General features: G+C 52.6%; 1 protein-coding gene across 8 annotated transcripts in view; it reads right to left on the bottom strand.

The window, feature by feature from the left end:
- Nucleotides 1-1,190: 1,190 nt before the first annotated feature.
- DCUN1D2 (defective in cullin neddylation 1 domain containing 2) overlaps nt 1,191-18,216 on the bottom strand; it is a 31,287-nt gene continuing 14,261 nt past the window's right edge. For 5 of the 8 annotated variants that reach the window (XM_078070057.1, XM_078070055.1, XM_078070058.1 and 2 more), the window contains 4 exons: nt 15,689-15,821; nt 5,889-5,971; nt 4,116-4,342; nt 1,191-3,118 (listed from right to left, as the gene is read on the bottom strand). In XM_078070057.1, coding sequence (XP_077926183.1) covers nt 3,094-3,118; nt 4,116-4,342; nt 5,889-5,971; nt 15,689-15,821 — 468 coding nt within the window. In that variant the 3' untranslated portion in view covers nt 1,191-3,093. The other 3 variants (XR_013446819.1, XM_078070061.1, XM_078070060.1) reach the window with 3 other exon arrangements.

The following is an 18,216-nucleotide window of genomic DNA, read 5'->3' as shown; positions in this document are numbered from 1 at the left end:
TCGTGCCCGACTTCTCTCACGCAGCAGAACATTGAGTTTCATTCATTCCATGCACGGTTTTACTTTTTGGAAAACCTTTTTGATTACACACTGTCTGGCAGAAAACCTAGGAAACGCGCGGGGCCAAGGAGAGGAGCGGCTCTAGCTCCCGTGCGGTGTGGGGCTCGCTCCCCGTCCACGCAGCGCGAGTGGGCTCTCCTGGGGCCGGGCTCTGGACCGCAGCCTGAGCGCAGACATCCCCAGATCCGCGCAGAGGAGGCCGGGGTGCGGATGAGCAAACCAGGCTCTGGGGTGGAAGTCGGGAGTTAGGAAGCAGTGTCCCCGCCCGCCGTGGGCCCGCGGGACCTGGCCACTCATCAGACAGAAGTGGGACCCATCACACCTGGATCTGAGAATCATGCCTGGTAAGAATAGCATTTCTTTCACTAACAACCAGATACTGAGGTGCACTTGAGCACAGGGAGTGTTCAATCAGCACTTGTTACAAGGAGCTCTGGAATAGTCTTCCAGCCAGCAGGGTCCTGTGGGGTGAGGCCTGTGCGCTCCCCATCCAGCGGGACAAGACAGACACTCCACTCAGACAACCACCCGACGCGGGTGGAGGAGTGTCGTCCGAACAGCTACTTGGAGGAAGAGGTGGTCTGTGGCTCATTTCTTCTGCTGGCTCTGAGGCCGTGGAAACCTTTCGTGAAGTGGCCAGGAGCAGCTCCATGCCGTCCGGCCTGCGTGGCACCCCCCACCCCGTGGGGGAGCATTCATGGAGCCCTGCTGTGCGCCTGGAGCCCCCCTCGCAGCCTGGAGTCTGAGGGCCGGAGTGCCGCACACGCCCCCAGCATGGGAAGACGGGGTCCCATCTCTTCCAGAAATTCCTGGCAGGCGCTCCGTGTCTTTACTAAGCCTATTATATTTGGGTGGTTTGTGTATTCTCAATATATTTACAGTTTGCATTTCAGTGTGTTCTGGTATATGATGCCCATCAGCTCAAGGAAAACCTCTAATTCTCACATGGAAACAACCACATTTAGTGAGCACACTCTGTGGTGATGGAAAGGAGAGCGCCGGCCAGGCTGTCTAAGCAGGGGCGCAGGCCGCACACGGGTGGGGTGTCCCCAGAGGGGCTGTGGTCCTGCGGGTCCCGTGGCACCCAGCATCTGAGCAGCCGAGGACAGAACTGGAAGGACACCACCACACCAGAGAAAATAATTTATTTTAATGTTTCCGAAGCTCTTAGCACTTTCATAGCATGCATGCCTTAAAATACACAGAATAGAAGAAAAAGAAACCCACGGTTTTTTGAAGAGCCTTTGTCCAACCACTAAGGTTCTGTTACCTATTGATCAACAGCTGCACGGAGCCTCCCCTCCCCTGCTGTAACTGAATCTTAAGAACGAACAGGTGCGACAGACCCCCAGGATCTGTGGGAGATTACCCAAGCTCCGCAGCCTGGTCTGAGCAGAGCACTTCCATGGCAGGAAGCCACGAAGCCTCGAAGGATGTGTTAAAATTGTGGAGGTTTTTATTCTACAAAGTAAGTGCTCTCTTAGAACCCCAGGCTCGCAGGCAGAGACAGCCTTGTTTGTCCCTTTGCTGCCGTGGAAGCGCAGGCCCAGGAGAGCGGGCTGGGGCCGCCCCGGCCCCGACGGTGGTGTCCCGGCCTCAGGCCCCCTTTCCTGCCCTCCACAGCCTGCTGTCTCTTTGAAAGACTCCTTTCCAAAAGCATACATAGTTCACACACAGCAAGTATGCAAAAACCCCCCATTGGACACGGATGCTTCCGGAAACTCAGAACCACGTTTGTGAAAGTCAACTCAAGCACACATTTCAGGCACACTGTCCATGTACAGAAAATCCAAAGTGAGCTTCCTCTCTCCCGTGAAGTGACCCCAACTCTCTGTCTCGTACACAGGGCTGCGGGCCGGCAGCAGGCACACTGGTGACATGAAGATCTTTTCACGCATCAGGTAGGGTCCACACAGTGACTTTTAGAACACGCAGCTTTTTCCAAACGGAAAGCAGGTGGCATCACAGGCCTCCCATGCTCGGAGGGCAGGTTCTGGGCCTCGCTGGACGGTCTTCTCCGGCCAGCAAACACTGGAAGAATCAGACAGCAACGTGACGAGCACGGGCTTCAGATGGAAACGAGGTGGAGGTTTCCCCGCGGGTGTTTCGGGCAACGAGATGTATGCAACCACGCACACAGCCAGAGGGCGGGCGACGGGCCTCTCAGACGCTGGGAGGAACCAACTCACATGACTTTTAAATCTGTAACCCTTTGCTTGTAAAAGAAATACTTTTCATGGAAAAATGTCTTTTTAAATGTAATAAAATACATTTTTTTAAAAAACATACTTTACAAAATTTTTTAGGAAGCTCATTCAAATGACATTGGAAGGAAGAGACCCGCGACTTGTCACCAGTTTACAGTAACGCCCCAGGGTCACAGCCCACACGTGCCATCACCTCGCAAACCGCCACACACTGAGAACCACGGAATGACTTTCACGTGAACATCAACAGGGAATTAAAATAAAAATAGATCTAATAAATCTAGATATTTGATAATTCAGAAAATAGAAATCTTGAATTCCTGGCACAAGTTTATCAAATGTTCGAATCCGCGTCAGATGTTCTGTAGGGCACACGGACACCAGCTTTGACTTGCAGAAGAACAGCGTCCTGCCGAGGACACAAATACTGTTTTTTAAGCGGAATTACAAGGTGCCCCGGCAGGAGCTGTGGTCACTGCTGGCAATCAGCGTACATCATGAATTAAATGGCATGCTCTGCGTTACTTTGTCACAAGTATAATAAAAATCAAGCAGAAACCTCCTAAAGTAATAGCCACCCCCAGGCATCCCGAAGCAGTGTCTTCTGAGGAGCTCCTTCCGGCGTCCAACTCAGCCCTTTCTGTACCAGGGGGAGGTCATTCCAGCGCCCGGCTGGCCGAGGGCGACTGCCAGGGCCAGCGACACGGGCACAGTGACCGACCGAGCATCCCCTTGCAGGAGGCCCTTCCTCTCAGCATCTGACTTTTCTGCCTAGAAAGGGCTGCGCTTAGCGCCCGTGACGACCGGCCGCGCGTACTCTACGAAATCATCTATGAGAACAGGCCATGCTCCTACGGGAAAGCAAACACACAGGTATTTTGAGAAATCAACAGTTTAATATTTTTGTATTCAGAGCATTCTCCTCACAGTCAGTGTCTGTATCGCAAGAACTCAGGTGAGCTTCCCAGCCTGTTTCTCTGAAGGAATTGGCCAGTGAGACCCATTTCTCCGGCTCTGGCCAGACCCGCTCGAGCGGACACGGCCTCTAACAGGGCAGGTGGGGCTGGCTGGCCGCAGGGCCCCCTGCCCTCCCTGCGGAACACGGCCTCCTGGCCGCCCGGCGCCCTTCCTTTTCCCCCTGGGGCCTTTCCCCTCCAGCCCAGGCCACCCCCACACTCCCAAGTGGCCCGGACCACCCAAGAACCTGGGACACCCCCGCCGGCCAGACGCACACTCACCGCAAGCGGCTGGCTCCTTCTCCGCGGATGAGCCGCGTCTCGCCGCCGTAGCTAAGCTCCCAGGAGCGGGGCCTGTCTAGGGTCAACCACCCGCCCGTTCACTCCCACCCTGCTCCGTGCCCAGCGCGGAGGACACACACAGACACGCACGCCGGGGCCGTGAGCCCTCACTCGCCAGCACCAAGAGCAGGGAGGTGAGACGCGGCCCCAGGGGGTGGCCTCCAGGCTGGGCACGGAGGAAGGGCACGGCGGGCGGGCCGAGACGGAGCCTCCTTCCCTACCGTGGCCCAGCGCCCCGGGCGGCCGGCACGCAAATGCTCCCTGAGCGGCTGGCCTGAGATAGCTGGGGGGAGGGACCACAGATATGTGACTACGTTTACGTCAAGCACCAGCTGGAATCTTCAGGCTGACGTCAGTAGCATGACGCGGGGTCACACAGGATCGTGTACCTGGGGCGGCGGCTCCCAAACACCTCTGTGCACGGCCACCTGGGAAATGCTTTAGTTTAGGGGACACTCTCCTCTGGATTGAAGCTACATCTTGAAGCCCTACTTCTCTTTCGTGCAGTTGACAGACACACTAAAGGGGTAACTATTATTACGGCCATTACCCCCACTGCCCTGAGGGGGCGGCCCGCGGTCGGCTGGAGCTGGTCAGCACCGTCCTGCGCCCTGGGGCAGAGAGGCAGCCTGCGCAGCAGCGTTTCTGGCCACCACCTGAAGCACCAGGACTTCCCGTACCTTCTTCGTCATAGTTAGACAGATCATCTGCAATCATATTTCCAAAATCTAGCAGGAGGTTCCAAGTGTCCCTTGGGATTGATCTTTTGTGATGCTCCTAATACATAAGAGAAAAAAACCCACCAGACTTGAGAAACAGACGTGACCTCCGGCGTCCCACTACTGTCTAGTTGGCTCAGTCTGCAATCTGATGTGGACTAAGAACCACCACTCACACTGCTGGACGTTAGAACAGTAAGAGGCTTCCGGATAAATCTTAGGAGCTACATAGTGCCAACATGCAAATATGGAAAAGTAGACTTATTTAAAATACCAAGATTATAATCTGTTTCAAATACGAGGGCAGCACTTCAAATCTCTACCTAACCCCCACTGATTCAGACACAATGCAGGACGAACAGGCAAACTGCATTTGGACACAATTTATTTCTTTCTATACTAGGATGGGGTGATGGTCTAAAAACACGTGATTCAATACTTGAGATCTACCAAACACGTGGAAAACACCGCATGTCCGTGCTGGGATGCGCCACCTCGCAGAAGGCTCCCCCCCGCAGTCCTGGCGGCCACGGTCCTCTCCTGCCCTCCCCTCCTAGCACGGTGCCCCCTCCTCAAGGGACCATGCACCACGCTCAGCCTGTCCTTGTGTGTTTATCTAAAGCTACCCCAGGACATGCAGCAGCTTTCTCCCGCTCAACAGCGGGCCTGGACTCAGCTGTGGTCACTGTGTCTGGAGCGTTCTACTGAGTTTTCACCCGCTCTCCTGCTTAGGGCTCTGGGGGGTTCCCAAGGTGCTGCTGTGAGGGTGCCGTCCCATCTCTGGGAACGTCTGCAACTGAGGTCGCCGGCCCCAAACTACTAAGTGGTGGAGCAGAGGAAATGCGATGGGCGTCTTGGCTCTTCCACGCCGCTTCAAGGAGGCCCCTACTCACATGGGCCCCCCGAGGGAGGATGGGCCTCAGCCAGGCCGGGGTCTGTGCTGTGAGAAGGCACCCCTCACACATTCATGGAGGGAGCGACACGCTGGGTCTGGGCACCGACATCATGTGACTGTTCTGCAGCGAGACCCCATGCTCCACACGCTCCACACTGTGACACCCACCCTGACTCCCGGCAAGGAGGGGCCGCCCCACCACGAAGGCCCAGCACCACTCAGAGGCCCGTCGCCGGCACGGACAGACTCTCCCAAGGGGCCAGCTAAGCCCTCCTTTTTCCTTCTGAACATCGTAAACACGTTTAAAAGTGTGTCAGACTATGAGCGCGCTGGACACCGGGTTACAATCCACAGTCCGGGGCCAGGATCAACGTCCAGGACGTGTGTGACTGGTGCTTTCTTCAGGAATTCCAAGTTTCTCAGAGGAAGCACAGAATTAGTTTGAGTTCCTCAGAAAAGGTGGCGGATGGATGACGGCCCAGGTCTGCAGGGCATCTGAAAGCCTAGCTGGGGGTTCTGTGTGTGGCTCCCTGAGCTGCTTCGGACCTTGGCCTCGGGACGGCCTGCCTGGAGCTCCGCCGTGTGGCCACCGCACGGAACCCCCACGACCCACCGCCCGTACGGAACGCCTCGGTCAGAATACACAGCCTCGTAATCTGCTGACCCCATCACACTGGGCACACACAGCAAGAAGCCAGAGGACACTTACCAGTAAGAAGGTGTTCCAAAGATCTAAAAATTTAAACCTTCCAGATAATACTAAATTCCAGTATGCAACAGCCATTTCTAAATCTGGCAAAAAAGAGAGAAAGAGCAGTTAATAAATCCCAATTTCTTTTTCCACTGCCCAAAACGTGGCCACTTCCTAGCACACACTTAATTCACTTAAATCAATAAAACTCAGCACTCTTACCCAAGAGTCAGATGAAGCCTAACCCTTACACAGGTGTTCCTGAAATTGTGTGTAATCTAATCTTGTAACTCTGGGGATCTAGGCAGTTGTGATTCAGACATGTAAATGATTATCCCCTCATTAACATCAGTGTGGCAGACTCTCATTTTCGTACACGTCAGGCTTTCTTCAAACCTGACTGAACCAATCTGGATACAATTTGTGCACATCATTTATTATCGGTGCTCTCCAAGTGGACCTGCCATTTGCCACCAGGGGAGCGGGAAGAGTCAGACTCAGCCACACATGCACTGTAAGGGCTCCACACTTCTCAAGACCATGGCTAGAGAGAGAGCGTCCACTGACAGAAGGACACTTAGAATCTAGACTGGGTATTTGTCAGAGTCAACATCCTCCCCCTTCCCTGACACAGACCCTCACTGCAGGGCCAGGGGGAAGATGATGTCTTATGGAATGGGGTCGCTGAGTTTTAGGACTGCATGAGAATACTATCCTAAGCCATAATTTTTGGAATACTGACTCATTCTTTGCTTACTGTAAGTTTAATATCTATTTCTTTCTGTATGCTTGACATAGCAAGTATACTAAGAGGCTGAGCTGAGTTTGCTTGTTAAAATTGACAACTTTTAATCATGTGCTTTAATCCCAAGTGCTCACCACTTTCAGACAATAAAAGAACAGTTATAATAAAACAATTTCCTAATTACATGTTTACATACATATGTCAGGATGGGCTAACGTGAAGAACAAGACAAATAAATTCTTAAGGTAACAGATTCTTTTAAATGCAAAATATCCAATTAACCACTTTTCAGAAAATTTTCATCTAATTCTTGGTTGGTCCCACTTGGACAAATGATTAAAGTAGCTCTGTAGGGGCACCTGGCTGGCTCAGTCGGTAGAGCATACAACTCTTGATCTCAGGGTTGCGAGTTTGAGCCCCATGTGGGGTGCAGAGATTACTTAAATAAAACTTAAAAAAAAAAATAGAGCTGTAACCTGAGATTTCCAGGAAAACTGCATAAGCAAAGCGAAGTATGAGTAGCACCAACTTTAAATAAAATGCCTATATTCCCCCTGTTTAAAGTCTGTTACAGACTTTCTCAGTCTTAAATACGCTGGAGTCTTAATGAGAAAGAGACGGTCAGGAAGTCTGCAGGACTGACCATATGGGACGGATGGGACAGCTCGCTAACCCTCGCCTGCCGTGCGGTCTAACGCAGAGATAAGCATCTTGTCCCGTTAAGTCTACATCCTTGTGACTTCAAAGGAACGTTAACTGAGATCTACACTCAACTCAGCTTCAAGGTGACAAGTCCCACCCCGAGAAATGGGGGTGAACCTGGGGAGGAAAGAGGAATCAAGTTGTATGGCAGACATTTAATCTAGGTATTTTGGGGTTAGTCTGGTCCTACAAACCTTTCTTCCAAGTTCCTGATTCGCATGTTTGTGACTAAAAGTAAAAGTACACATTTTCCATGTTTAGTATTATCTGTGTAAAAATGTTTAACATGGTCTTCATGGACTTAGCCATTTGCAAGATAACAGCAACAGTAAAAACACCCCAAATGACAGAACTTAGAGCAGGATAGTAACTACGGAGCAGCTATGAACAGAAGATGACAGCTCTCTTCCGGTAACCTCTGGAAGTCTTATCTCCTGAGGAAGAAAATGTTTAGAGGAAGGGATTACTTGTTAAAATTGGTTTCTGATGCTCCACTTATAATTACATAATGAAGATGTCCCCTCTGTCAAAAAAAGATTTGGGGGCAGATATAAAAATTAGCTAATTATCATGAAACTTTACTTCCTCGAAAGTCAAGATTTCTCAAAACCAACTGATTCTAGATTCTAGCCAGTATGAAACAACGCTACGTTTCTTACGTTAGAACAAAGAGTCACGTAACTTTAATTACCTTCTCTATTAGAGTGACCATCAGTTAAGGACAGGCTAAAGAATAATCACCCAGAAAACAATACAATCCACAGAATTCTAACATATACACATAAACAGACACACAAACTGGAAGGAAATGAAGAAAAAATCTTTCTTTTCTTGATCAACCTTTTTGACTGCTATCCACGTTTTTTTCTGGGAACTATAGGAACACCTGTAGCAATCTCTTTATATTTAATCCTCCAGGGCGCCTGGGTGGCTCGGATGGTTAAGTGTCTGCCTTCAGCTCAGGTCACGATCCCAGGGTCCTGGGATTGAGCCCCACATCGGGCTCCCTGCTCAGTGGGCAGCCTGCTTCTCCCTCTCCCTCTCCTGCTCCCCCTGCTTGTGCTCTCTCACCCTCTGTCAAATAAATAAAATCTTTTTAAAAAAATTCTATATTTAATCCTTCAGGAGACAGACCACGTAATATGCTTTGTAAATTGTAAAAGCAATTGTTCTGCTTTGGGTATGTAATTCTAAAATTATTCATCTGGCTTGTTTTTTTTTAAAGCCTTCAAAAAACTTCTAAATGGAGGGTAATGTACTTGAATAATCTGATTTCCTGAAGAGGCTGTTGCTTCCTGGCAGTTCCCTGCCCTCTCAGGTGTCCTTCCCCGCAGGTGTCTGTCCCCACAGGTATCTATCCCCACAGGTGTCCGTCCCCGCAGGTGTCCTCCCCCACAGGTGTCCGTCGCCACAGGTGTCCGTCCCTATAGGTGTCTGTCCCCACAGGTGTCCGTCCCTATAGGTGTCTGTCCCCACAGATGTCCGTCCCCACAGGTGTCCGTCCCCGCAGGTGTCCATCCCCGCAGGTGTCCGTCCCTATAGGTATCCGTCCCCGCAGATGTCCGTCCCCACTGTGTCTGTCCCCATAGGTGTCAGTCCCCGCAGGCATCTGTCCCCATAGGTGTCTGTCCCCACAGGTGTCTTTCCCCACAGGTGTCGGTCCCCACAGGTGTCCGTCCATGCAGGTGTCCTTCCACGCAGTTGTCCGTCCACGCAGGTGTCCGTCCCTATAGGTGTCCGTCCCCACAGGTGTCCGTCCCCACTGTGTCTGTCCCCGGTGTCCGTCCATGCAGGTGTCCTTCCATGCAGTTGTCCGTCCACGCAGTTGTCCGTCCACGCAGGTATCCGTCCCTATAGGTGTCCGTCCCCACAGGTGTCCGTCCCCACTGTGTCTGTACCCGTAGGTGTCCGTCCCCACAGGTGTCTGTCCCCACTGTGTCTGTCCCCGCAGGTGTCCGTCCCCACAGCCCCTTAGAAAGGAATCGAACGGAACAGAGAAGATGGTAAAGCAGAAGTTTTCATTCCACAAGTAAGAAATCAGCTCATAAAAGAATAGTCTTGGGCATACCTATTAGGGCTGTCATGAAAAAGGGAAAAACGCCACATGAAAAGCCCCAGAAGTGACAGGTGCCGGCAAGGACGCGGAGACAGCACAGCTCTCCTCTGCCGGCACGAGGTCAAGTGGGGCAGCCGCCATGGAAACAGCATGGTGTTCCTCGGGAGATTCAACACAGATTTACTACACTGCCCAGCAGCTCCGCATTTGGGAATAAGCCCAAGGAACTGAGAAGCAGGGGCTCGAGCAGACGCGTGACGAGCCACGTTCACAGCAACGCTCCTCACGACAGCTAAAGCTGGAAGCGACCCAAGTGTCCACCATGGACGAATGCGTGAGCAACATGCGGTGTGCACACCGTGCACACGGGGAGTATCGCTCAGCCTTACAAAGGAAGGAGACTGACACGACAGGATGAGCCTTGGGGACATTGGGATAAAAGGACACACGCTGCAAGTTACCTGTGGGAGTCAACTGCACAGACAGAGCGCAGCAGGGTGGTACCAGCAGCTGGGGGGGTGTCACTGGTGGGGAGAGTCCAGTTCTCAGGGTAAGAACGTTCTCGAGATGGGTGGGGGCGGTGGCTGGACAACAGTGGGGCTGCTGCTAGTTCCACTGAGCTGCCCACTTAAAACAGTGTAAAGAAAAAGGAAGAAAAGAAGAAAAGGAGAGGAGAGGAACAACAAGCTGGGGGAGAAGCCCCCAAGGGCCCCTGATGAAGATTTAGGATGAGCAGCGGTGTGCTTCAGCCCCTCCTTTCTGTTCCCTCTTGTTTTAAAGAGAGGGAGGGGTGAGGAGGGGCGGAGGGAGAGGGGGAATCTCAAGCAGGCTCCACACCCAGCACGGAGCCCGATGGGGGCTTGATCCCGCAACCCTGAGACCAAACCTGAGCCGAAGTCAAGAGTAGGTTGCTCAACCCACTGAGCCACCCAGGCACCCCTACTTTCTGTCCCTTAAACAAGCGACTGATGACAAGGGAAGTTCCTCGGCATTTGGAAGGGTTCTGGAAATGTGGGAGAGGAAGCATGGTTTTTATTTTTTTATTTTTTTTAAAGATTTTTATTTATTTATTTGACAGAGAGAGACACAGAGAGAGAGGGAACACAAGCAGGGGGAGTGGGAGAGGGAGAAGCAGGCTTCCCGCTGAGCAGGGAGCCCGATGCGGGGCTCGATCCCAGCACCCTGGGATCGTGACCTGAGCCGAAGGCAGACGCTCAGTGACTGAGCCACCCAAGCTCCCCGGAAGCATGGTTTTTAAATTTCTGTGAATCTTCACATAAAAACAGAAAAAGCACGTGGACAGCATCACCCAAACCAAAGGCAGCATTTATAGTGCCGTCCAGGCAGGAGAGGACAACCCGCCAGCAGCCACATGCCCTGCGAGGCTGTGGGGGTCAGAGTGGCCCGGGGTCTCTGGCGGATGGAACGGGGGCCTCAGGCCGCAGCAGGTCCTCACCACAGAGCCTGGCCAGGACAAGGGGACAAGACCCTGCACTGGGCCGCTGGTGACCAGCAGAAGGTGGGTGCAGGGACTGCCCCAAGTGGGTCCCCACGCACCCCAGGACCCACCCGCCAGGCCCCTCCCAAACAGGGCCTCACCACACAGCAGTGGGGAGTGGGCGGCAGGGACACCAGAGACCGGAAGGACAAAAGCAGGGAGAGTGACAGAGGCGGGAAACCTCAGGAAGCAAACCTCCCTGTTGTACACGACACGCACACGCATACACGCACACGCATACACGCATTCCCACCGGCAGGCGAGTTCCCGCACACGGGTGAGCCCACTGAGGAAAGTGCCCCAAACCAGCCTCTTAGAAGCTCAAGAAAGTAATTTCACATAAAAATGAGCGAGCAAAACCATGATACCTTATTCTAAGAAAAAACGATAACGCAGATTGTCACCCCAGGAAAGCAACACCTTCCGTTTCAAACAGGCGAAGAGATCAAGAGATGACAAGACACAGGGAGAACAGCACACACACAACAGAGAGACTCGGGAGGAGAGGACAAAGCTCAGGAACCAGAAATGGAAGAAACTGGTTCAGAAAGAGCTAAGTTAAAAGGAGGACCCAGCAAAGAGGCTCGACAGACAGCGGCCTGAGAGAAAGAGGTGGACAGGGAAGGCAACTCTTCCGGTAAAGAGACAGCGAGGAGCTGCAAGGGCTGGAGAGGACGGGCACGTCTGGAGGGCTCAGTCCTGTCAGGAGGAGAACGGAGAGCTGCGGGCAGGGCGAGAGCCCTTCTGGGGGAGGACCAGGAAGGGTTCGGGCGAGGGCCCTGGTCCTGCAGGGCCAGCACTCAGGCGTCGTCAGGGCCTCGAGGAGAAGGGAAAACAGTCCTGGGGGCGTCCTGGGCAGGGCAGTCAGAGCATCGTCAGGGGACTGAGTCCGCAGCTGGGACCAGAAGAGAGTGGGAGGACACACAGAAGACATTCGAGGAAGGAAGCACTTGAGCCAAGACCTTATGCCCAGGACGGCTCGAGCACGCAGGGCCGGGGCCTCCCAGCAGATGCAGCGGAGGACGGCGGCACCCGGTCATTGTGCGCAGCGAACACGCAGACCGCTGGTCAGAAAGAGCATGTAACCTTTAGAAACAATCCTCAGCATTTACATAGGTGGCAGAAGAAAGGAAATACGGTTGTCATACAGAAAACCTCAAGTTAAAAAAAGTCCTGCAGTCCTGCAGTTGAATGAGAAGCACTAGCATGAAGCTGTGTTTACCGAAGAATCTAGAAATAGTGGCCAGGTCGGTATTCACGAGCACGCTACTGGCGGCATTCTGGTCAGTAAAAGAAACCAGGGCCGCCTGCACAAATGGCCAGCTTCAGGTCTGGGGCAGGAAACAAAGATGGTGAGCCCCAAGCAGCCTGTCCTGGCGGATAGGGAGGCAACAGCCACACACTCCCGGGTCACATCGAGGACGCCGGGGCCGACCCGCAAGGGCTCCCCCCGCTCCCCCGGCCACAGGCGGAATAACTATCTCTGAGCTTCAGCTGAAACCTTCACCTGTGATTCAGTCCATGAGTTCACAGTGATATGACAAAAATACACGCTGATGGATCCAAAGGATGCCAGGCAAACAGTCTGTTATCTTGACACGGGAGAAAGGCGCAGAAGCAAACGTTTATCCTGCCGTCCCTAGATGAGCTGCAGCCGCCGGGAGCGAGGCATCTCCTTGTTAAGAGTCCAGAATTGGCCACGGCGGGTGGACAGATGTGGGCAGTGAGTCGCGTAAGCAGCGTTGAGCGTCCCCAACAAAAGACGGCCAGAGGCGAGGTCTGATCCAGACAGCCCTCACCGCCTACAGTCTCCCCGAAGGCTGGAAGGCGAGTGTGCGTCGACCCGGGACACCCCCAGGCGCACGCCAGCACCACCGGGCAGCAGACTGGCCACCTTAGGGGTGTCACGGAGCCAGTAACATTTTACCCGTTTTTCTTAGTTGTCCTAACATAATTAAAAATAACACTCCTCATCCTGTTAAATAAACCAGAGGCTGGCAGTCCAGGCCCTGTTAGCCCAGATGGAGGGCGGGTGATTTAGGAAGGGACCTGGGACCCCCGGCCCTCCCATACGCCTGTCGCTCTTTCTCAGATGGCCCCTCTGAGGGCCATGCACACCTCAGAAGCCGCCCCCGTACACCAGGCTGCCTCCCCTGGCAGGCTCCTGACCCTGCCACAGCGGAAACGGCAGTGAAGATGGAATTCCTCCAGGTGTGTAAGTCTGTACTGCTGAGAACGGAGCTGCGATATGTCAGACAAAAATAAAGCGGAGGTGGGGGCGCCTGGGGGGCTCAGTCGGTTGAGCGACTGCCTTCGGCTCAGGTCATGATCCTGGAGTCCTGGGATCGAGTCCCACGTCAGGCTCCCTGCTCAGCAGGGAGTCTGCTTCTCCCTCTGACCCTCCCCCCTCTCATGTGCTCTCTCTCAAATAAATAAATAAAATCTTAAAAACTAAATAAATAAAGCGGAGGTGGAAAGTGTCCTCAGACAGCCAGTCCACGGGCTGATGTCATGAAGACAGCACCACACACACGAGGACGCTCCAGCCAACCAACCATTACAGTGACCTTGACCAAAATCACACCATCTCCTACCTAAGGTGACACTCTAGCCTTGTGATCTGGCTTAAGACTGTGTGACCACCAGGTGACCTGTCCTCAGGGCACGCTGTGGCCACTCTCTGAGAGAGCAAGAAAGCTTCTCCCATCCATACACGGAACAAATGATGGGGCACGTCACTCTCAAGGGCTCCAAGCATGACATGACCACATGAAGCAAACGACCAGAGGAATCACCACGGTTTTGGTTGTTTGTTGCTTTTAAAAAATGAGGTGAAGGCATTTGTACAGAAACGGAACTGTGACTATTTTAGGAGTTTAAAAATTGTGATATATTTTGCTCATACAACATATAAGCATAGTATGAAACAAGGAAATTGAGACTAACAAACTACAAGATGTGAGCAAACTGGGAAGTACCTTCACCCAGAACCTGTTGAAAGGTGGGTCCTAAGTGTCCTGAGAACGTGGAGACCACACACCAGGCCAGATAAGCACAGAGCATAGGGCAGTTCTCCCCCACCTCCACCCCCCAGCCCCCCTCCCCCTCTGGGACAGAAGAACCTGCCCCCACCCGCCCCCCCAGCTCTGGGACAGAAGAGCCTGCCCCCACCCCCACCCCCTGCTCTGGGACAGAAGAGCCTGCCCCCACCCCCACCCCCTGCTCTGGGACAGAAGAGCCTGCCCCCACCCCCACCCCTGCTCTGGGACAGAAGAGCCTGCCCCCACCCCCACCCCCTGCTCTGGGACAGAAGAGCCTGCCCCCACCCGCCCCCCCAGCTCTGGGACAGAAAAACCTGCCCCCACCCGCCCCCCCAGCTCTGGGACAGAAAAACCTGCCCCCACCCCCACCCCCTGCTCTGGGACAGAAGAGCCTGCCCCCACCCCCACCCCTGCTCTGGGACAGAAGAACCTGCCCCCACCCCCCCCAGCTCTGGGACAGAAGAACCTGCCCCCACCCCCACCCCCTGCTCTGGGACAGAAGAACCTGCCCCCACCCCCACCCCCTGCTCTGGGACAGAAGAGCCTGCCCCCACCCCCACCCCTGCTCTGGGACAGAAGAGCCTGCCCCCACCCCCACCCCTGCTCCGGGACAGAAGAGCCTGCCCCCACCCCCACCCCTGCTCCGGGACAGAAGAGCCTGCCCCCACCCCCACCCCTGCTCCGGGACAGAAGAGCCTGCCCCACCCCCACCCCTGCTCCGGGACAGAAGAGCCTGCCCCACCCCCACCCCTGCTCCGGGACAGAAGAGCCTGCCCCACCCCCACCCCTGCTCCGGGACAGAAGAGCCTGCCCCACCCCCACCCCTGCTCCGGGACAGAAGAGCCTGCCCCCTCAATGTGCACCTGCATTTGATATGCTGACAGGAGAAGGAAAGGAAGAATGTCAGAGACAGAAGGGGTAAGAATATTTACGGCTCACACACACCTGCAAACATGCATGAGCGAAATCAGGCCCTGAAATCAGCTGTTTGCAGTGGATTTTTCTATCTATGGATTTCAAGCCCCTTTTGGTTTCCTACCTAAATCTGCTTACTTTATAATATTGCTTTATGTTTAAGAGCTCTTCCTCAAAACATTCTAATACACCTGTTTAATCTCTATTTAAAGACCATGTAAGTCCCTGCTCCAAACTTGTAAGACATTTTACTGAACTAACCATATCTGTTACATTAAACAGAAATAAATTATATAGTACTCAGGAGGAAAAACAAATGAAAACAAGCAGAATAAAACCCTCAAAGAAACCAAAACTCAGACTGAAAATTTAAATTAGGAATTTTCCAAATGTACCGTATGTAGTAATAAACAAGTTATGTTACGGCAAAATTGTACAACTCTGAAAGAAGTACTAGAATGTGATCCAAGGCACGTCAGAATTGTCTCCCAGGACAGGGCTCATGTCACCTGGCTGGTCCCAGCAATACCATCTGCCGACCACACACCTGGCTGGTAACACTCTGTTGACACTGATTGTTGGCTTCTCTGACCCACGAGTCAACTGGACAAAACATGACAGAACAGGGAGCATTTGCAAATTAGTTTACATTTTGAAATTTAAATATTTAAACCCAGAGCTGGAGAGTGACTACCAAATGCTGGTGGTAGAGGGTGGCCCGCCCGCGAGCGGCGCAGTGCAACCCGCGGAGAAAGGACCACTCAGGAGGAAGTGCCGTGGCAGGACCGTCACCTGGCTGGTTGTACCCACTGTCAGTCTCATGAAGATGTGGCTTCCTATGAATGTGGATTTTACGCTCACCTAAACCCTTCTGCCCGGGGTTCTTAGCGAAGGTAAAGGTAAACTGATAAAAATCCTTAAACTTCACCGTGTCCTTCAGTTCCTGCTCCAGTCTCGGCAGAAGGGCTCTCAGCTTCTCCGTGCTGTCACACCCGCAATGAGAGACAGCGCTGTGGTGCTGGGAGACATGCCTCCCCGCCCGCCCGGCAGCTCCCTGGTGCCCGCGGGCTGCAGCGGCCTGACGCTCGGGTGACGCTCGGGTCCCGGGAGGCAGACAGCTTGTGGGCCCCCTGCCCTGGCTAAAAGGACTGACGTCCCAGAACTGATTGTGGTGATGGCCGCACCGCTCTGCGAAGACACCAAAACCACCGACCTGTAGACTTTAAGTGGGCGAACTCCACAGTACATGAATTATATCTTAATAAAAAAAAGAAGAAAAGGAAAAAACAAAACCCACAATTGCTTGACTTCCTCTGTATGAGTTGGAATACAGAAACACTTTCACCCACACACAGGCCAGGGCCCTGGGATGGCAGTCGGGCAAGTCAGAAAGACCCCATCTCCTCAGCCACCTCGTGGGGCCGAGCCACTCTGCCAGCTCCCCATCTTGGGGTCTCTTCCTACGGAAGAGTTAAGGCTAGAGTTAAAAAATCCAAGTATGATAAAACACAACTTCACTGCTTTATAATTGGGTTTTCTGGATGGGGGAGGGGGACACAGGTGAGGGGATTGAGCACAATTATCAGGATGAGCACTGAGTCATGTACAGAATTGTTGAATCACTATGTGGTTCACCTGAAACTAATATAACAATACGTTAATTATACTGGAGTTTTAAAAATAAATAAATTTAAAGTAAATAAATAAATAATAAAATTGGATTTTCCTCCAAAAAGTCAACAACCTTTAAGAATAGTAAAAAGCCTTGGGACAGGGCGCCTGGGTGGCTCAGTTGTTAAGCGTCTGCCTTCGGCTCAGGTCATGATCCCAGGGTCCTGGGATCGAGCCCTGCATCAGGCTCCCTGCTCAGTGGGAAGCCTGCTTCTCCCTCTCCACTCCCCCTGCTTGTGTTCCCTCTCTTCGCTGTCTCTCTCTGACAAATAAATAAATAAAATCTTTAAAAAAAAATAAAAAAATAAAAATAAAAAGCCTTGGGACTCCTGGGTGGCTCAGTTGGTTAAGCGCCTGCCTTCGGCTCAGGTCATGATCCCAGAGTCCTGGGATCAATTCCCACATCGGGCTCCCTGCTCAGTGGGAAGGCTGCTTCTCCCTCTCCCTCTGCCCCTCCCCCTGCTTGTGCTTCCTCTCTCTCAAATAGATAAAATCTTCAAAAAAAATTAAAAAAGAATATTAAAACTCCTTCAAAGCAGAAATCTAGAATAGCAAAACATAAAATCTGTCTTTTTTACTTCGACTACCCAGCAAGGAAAAGAATAACAGGCACGCTTCACGGATGTGCACCCCAGTCAGCAGGGCTTTGGAGAGAGCAGAACACCGTGCATCAGCGGCCACAAGCCCAGGAGGCACAGCCCTACAGCTCCAGGGACGCACACCGAGGGTGGTCGGGGGGCAGCGCCTTCCCTGTATGGGGCCACTGCGGGCCCTCTTGTGTGCCTGCATCACTCCCAAACGAGCACTCCCTGACAGTCGGCTACCTCGACTCGGAACTTTCTTCATGGGAACTCACGGTGTTCTTTCTGTGTCGAGTCTGTGAGGTTCACTATGCTGACTCAGTGGAGTCATTTTCTGGGTCAAGGAGCATTCCCCTGTGTTCATACTTCCTAACTTATATATCCCACTGATGGTAACTATTCTGGCTGTTTCTGTTTTCTGGTAACAAAGAAGGTTGTTAAAAAGGTTCCCATACATGTCTCCTGGCACACACGTAAATGTGCTAGGTTAGGTGCAAGCCTGAGTGGGCCAGCTGGGTCACAGGGTCCACGAACCCTCAGTGATGTGATATCAAACTGTTTTCCAAAGAGACTGTCTGCTTCACACCACCCCCAGCAGGAGAGCAGGGTTCCTTTCGCTCCCATTTTCACTGTCTTACCTTAGCCATTTCAGAGACAGTTCACTGTAGCTTTAACCTGTACTTCCCCAGTGAACGAGACTGAACTTCTTGTATTTTGACTGGCTATTTGGAAATTCTCTTTTGTGAAGTGCCTGTTCAAGTCTCCTGTCCGGTTTCACCTAGGTAGCTTTTTCTTATTGTTTTCAGGCTTTCTTTACATATGAAGGACACAAGCCTTTGTCAGCTAAGCAGTTTTAAAGTACTCTCACCCAGAATGTGGACTGCCTTTTCACTCCCTTGGGGGTGTTTCTTGACGATCAGTTCTTATTTTTAGTATAATATCCTCTCAGTCTTCTTCTTCCCAGTGTTTGCTTGTGTTCAAATTTTCCCTACTGCATGGTCATAAAGATACCCTCCTGCGTGATTTTCCCAGAGGCTTCCAGCTCTTGCCTTTAGGCTTTCACACGGACATCTACAATGCACTGGGAACTGTTTTTTTATGTATGGTGTGAGGTAGGGATCAAGGTAAGTTTGTGAC

This window comes from Halichoerus grypus, chromosome 4 (genome assembly GCF_964656455.1).
Source record: "Halichoerus grypus chromosome 4, mHalGry1.hap1.1, whole genome shotgun sequence".
Classification (NCBI taxonomy): Eukaryota; Metazoa; Chordata; class Mammalia; order Carnivora; family Phocidae; genus Halichoerus; species Halichoerus grypus.
The sequence above is the reverse complement of the archived record's forward strand: the minus strand, read 5'-3'. Positions and strand labels throughout refer to the sequence as shown.